The sequence below is a fragment of a genome, unplaced genomic scaffold, assembly GCF_019419815.1.
Source record: "Pyrus x bretschneideri cultivar Hongxiangsu unplaced genomic scaffold, Pyrus_bretschneideri_v1 Contig2, whole genome shotgun sequence".
NCBI classification, from domain to species: domain Eukaryota; kingdom Viridiplantae; phylum Streptophyta; class Magnoliopsida; order Rosales; family Rosaceae; genus Pyrus; species Pyrus x bretschneideri.
Window position 1 is genome coordinate 6,203,000 of NW_025999501.1, and position 3,035 is coordinate 6,206,034.

General features: G+C 39.5%; 1 protein-coding gene across 1 annotated transcript; it reads right to left on the bottom strand.

The window, feature by feature from the left end:
- Positions 1-245: 245 nt before the first annotated feature.
- Positions 246-2,787, bottom strand: LOC125476960. Its single transcript, XM_048583674.1, has 2 exons — positions 1,529-2,787; positions 246-1,373 (listed from the first exon to the last, which is right to left on the bottom strand). Exon 2 carries the CDS (start codon positions 993-995, stop codon positions 270-272), a length of 726 nt encoding a protein of 241 aa, XP_048439631.1. The 5' UTR covers positions 996-1,373; positions 1,529-2,787; the 3' UTR covers positions 246-269.
- Positions 2,788-3,035: the final 248 nt, after the last annotated feature.

Consider the following 3,035-nt stretch of genomic DNA (forward strand, 5'->3'; position numbering starts at 1 on the left):
GCACTTCAATTAGAAAATGAGGGAAATACAAGTTTAGTTTTGGAAAATTGCACATTGCAAACCTATATACCTTTTGCACTTTTGGCATCTCTTTACTATAAAGGTTAAAACTGTAATTTGCTTTTAAGAAATAACGATATTCAAGAAAAATAAATTTTAACAGTATATTAAAGATGCATAAAAAACATAAATTTCAACATAACTGTGAAAGCAACAATTCTTTTTTTGTTATCAAAAGACAATATTATATTTCTTTAAAGGCCAAATGGCTAGCTAGTACAAGGAAAGGATTGTTCCCCATCAAGGAGATCCCATATAATAATAGGAGGATCATCAATCCAAGTACAATCAACCCTCGAATGGAGCCCAAAACGAGTAAGCCTATGAGCTACGTTGTTGGCTTGACGACGAATGTAAGTAGCACTGACTTCAGCGATCGACCACAGCAAAGTCTTGGCATCTTCTATAATAAGTCTCAAAGGAGACAAATCCATAGATGAACCATTCAAAGCTGTAATGAGCTGAAGCGAATCACTTTCAACAATAACATTATGAAAACCCCTTTCAACGGCCAATTCAAACCCAGCACGATTAGCCAAAACCTCAACAAGAGTAAGAGAGAAAACATCAGTAAACATCCTGGAAGGAGCCACAGGACAAAGACCATCAAAGTCCCTTACCATAATCTCCACTCCACCCTGCTTGGAATTCATGGTCCACGCACCATCAACATTAATTTTGAGTCTCCCAAATGTAGGTCTGACCCATTTTGGCGTGATCAGTGGACCTTTAGAAGCAGCTGTAGTAAAAGCAATGCTTAGGAATTCTTGCCACCAGTGGAATGCCTTATTTACGGTAACACAAGGCAGGGGATTGACAACATTACCCCAGAATTTCAAGTTTTTAGCAGTCCAAATAGCCCAAAACATCATAAGTACCCCGTCAATGTCTGCTTGCTTTAAATTTTGTGACAAAATGAGCGCCCATTCAAGCATAGAACCATCATCAACATGAAATGGTCAGACACCCAACGGAAAAGACAGCCAAAGGCATTGTACAAAATGACAATCAAGCAGAAAATGAAAGGTGGTTTCAGGTTTAGCACCATAGAAAGTACATCAGGGTTCCACTAGGATCCGTTTGCTTTTCAAGTTTGCTCCCGTTGGGAAGATATTAGATATCAGGCGCTTAAGCCATCATTTTGGCCTTAGGAGGTAAGCAGGTTTTCCATTGTTTATCCTAGAGCCCACCGAAAGGAGAAACCGAAAAGGAGGAAGCTGACACTGAGGATAGGAGAATCCAAATGCAGGTAATATGGTAAGCACTTTTAATTGAGAATAGTCCTTTCTTGTCATAATGCCAAACAAGTTTATCTGTAGTGGGAAATTTACCCAATGAGAGATCAAACCATGGCCACTTCTTCCAACGATAATACTTAGTTTAAAAGTTCCCTATTCCACCTATACTCATTAGTAATAAAGTCCTAAACCACCAAGATAAAGATACCCAATGTTTTGGGAGAAAATACCTGGAAAGAAGACGGTCAAGGAAGCCAATGATCACCCCACATCGAGATAAATCTGCCATTCCCCACCTGCCATCGCAACCCCACTTTGTTGATTCCATAGCGGCACATATGCTTCTCCAAACGAACGAAACTTACAGCAAACCTCCAAATCCATAAAGGAGCAGTTCAGGAAATATTTCGCTTTATGGAGCCTTGCAACAAGAGAAGTGGGGTTCGAGATAATTCTCCAACCTTGCTTGGCAAGGAGACCAAAGTTAAAGGTATAGAGATTTCGGAACCCAAGACCACCATCCGGTTTTGGCCCGCACAGTTTATCCCAAGACATATAATGTATTCGCTTTTCATTCCCATTTCATTCCACCAAAATGAAGCCATGATTTGGTGTAGCTCATCGTAGAAATACTTAGGCAGCAAGTAACAGTACACCGAGTACAACAGAATAGCTTGGGCAACCACTTTCACCAATAGTTCCTTACCGGCGGCACTGAGATATTTTCCTTTCCACCCTTGTAATTTTTTCCAAAGCCTTTCTTTAATGTAGCTAAAGCAGACTCCACGGTTACACCCCACGAAGGTTGAGAGTCCCAGGTACTTCTCATGCCGGTCAACCATATTGACATCGAAGAGATCAACCAAGGCATTTTGGTTACGGCGCTTTACATTTCGGCTGAATCAAATTGCCTTTTTTTTTTTTTTGTAGATTTACTTGTTGCTCCGATGCCAATTGGTAACTATGGAGAAGGGAGTTGACTGCTGAAAAATCAGCCTTATGGGCCTTAGCAAAGACAAAGAAGTTATCGGCAAATAAAAGATGGTGGATGAGAGGAGTCGCTGAACAAACAGAGATCCTTGAATGGCACCACACTATTCCTTTTTTTTTTTTTTTTTTTTCAATTAAGGCAGAGAGGTTTTCTGCACACAACAAAAACAGATATAGTAAAATAGGGTCTCCCTGCCGTAGCCCATTGGATAGGAGTACATAGCCTTTAGGCAAATCATTGATCATGAAAGAGTATGACACAGAGGACACACATATCATCAAAAAATTCACCTACCTGGTGTTGTAACCAATCTTCAGCAAAACACTCTCCAAATAATGCCACTCAATTTTATCACAGGCTTTACACATGTCAAGCTTAAGTGCAAAAAAGCTTCTTTTTTTTTTTTCCGTTTCTTTTGTTTGTACAAGAAGTTGACTATCTCAGAGGCTAAGATAGTGTTGTTCGAAATGGCCCTTCTCGGCACGAACGCATTTTGGTCTTGCGAGATAATATGGGGTAACAATATCTTAATTTTGTTGGCCAGAACTTTGGAGATAACTTTGTACACCACATTGCAAAGACTAATGGGGCGTAGCTGAGACATATCGTGAAGGTCCTGCTGTTTAGAAATTAGTGCCATGTGTAATAACTTGTCCTTAATTTTATAATTTTATTAAATTTTAAAAAGTGAATTGACGAAAATACACCTAAAAGCGAGATATTGACTTTCATTATTGACCATCATG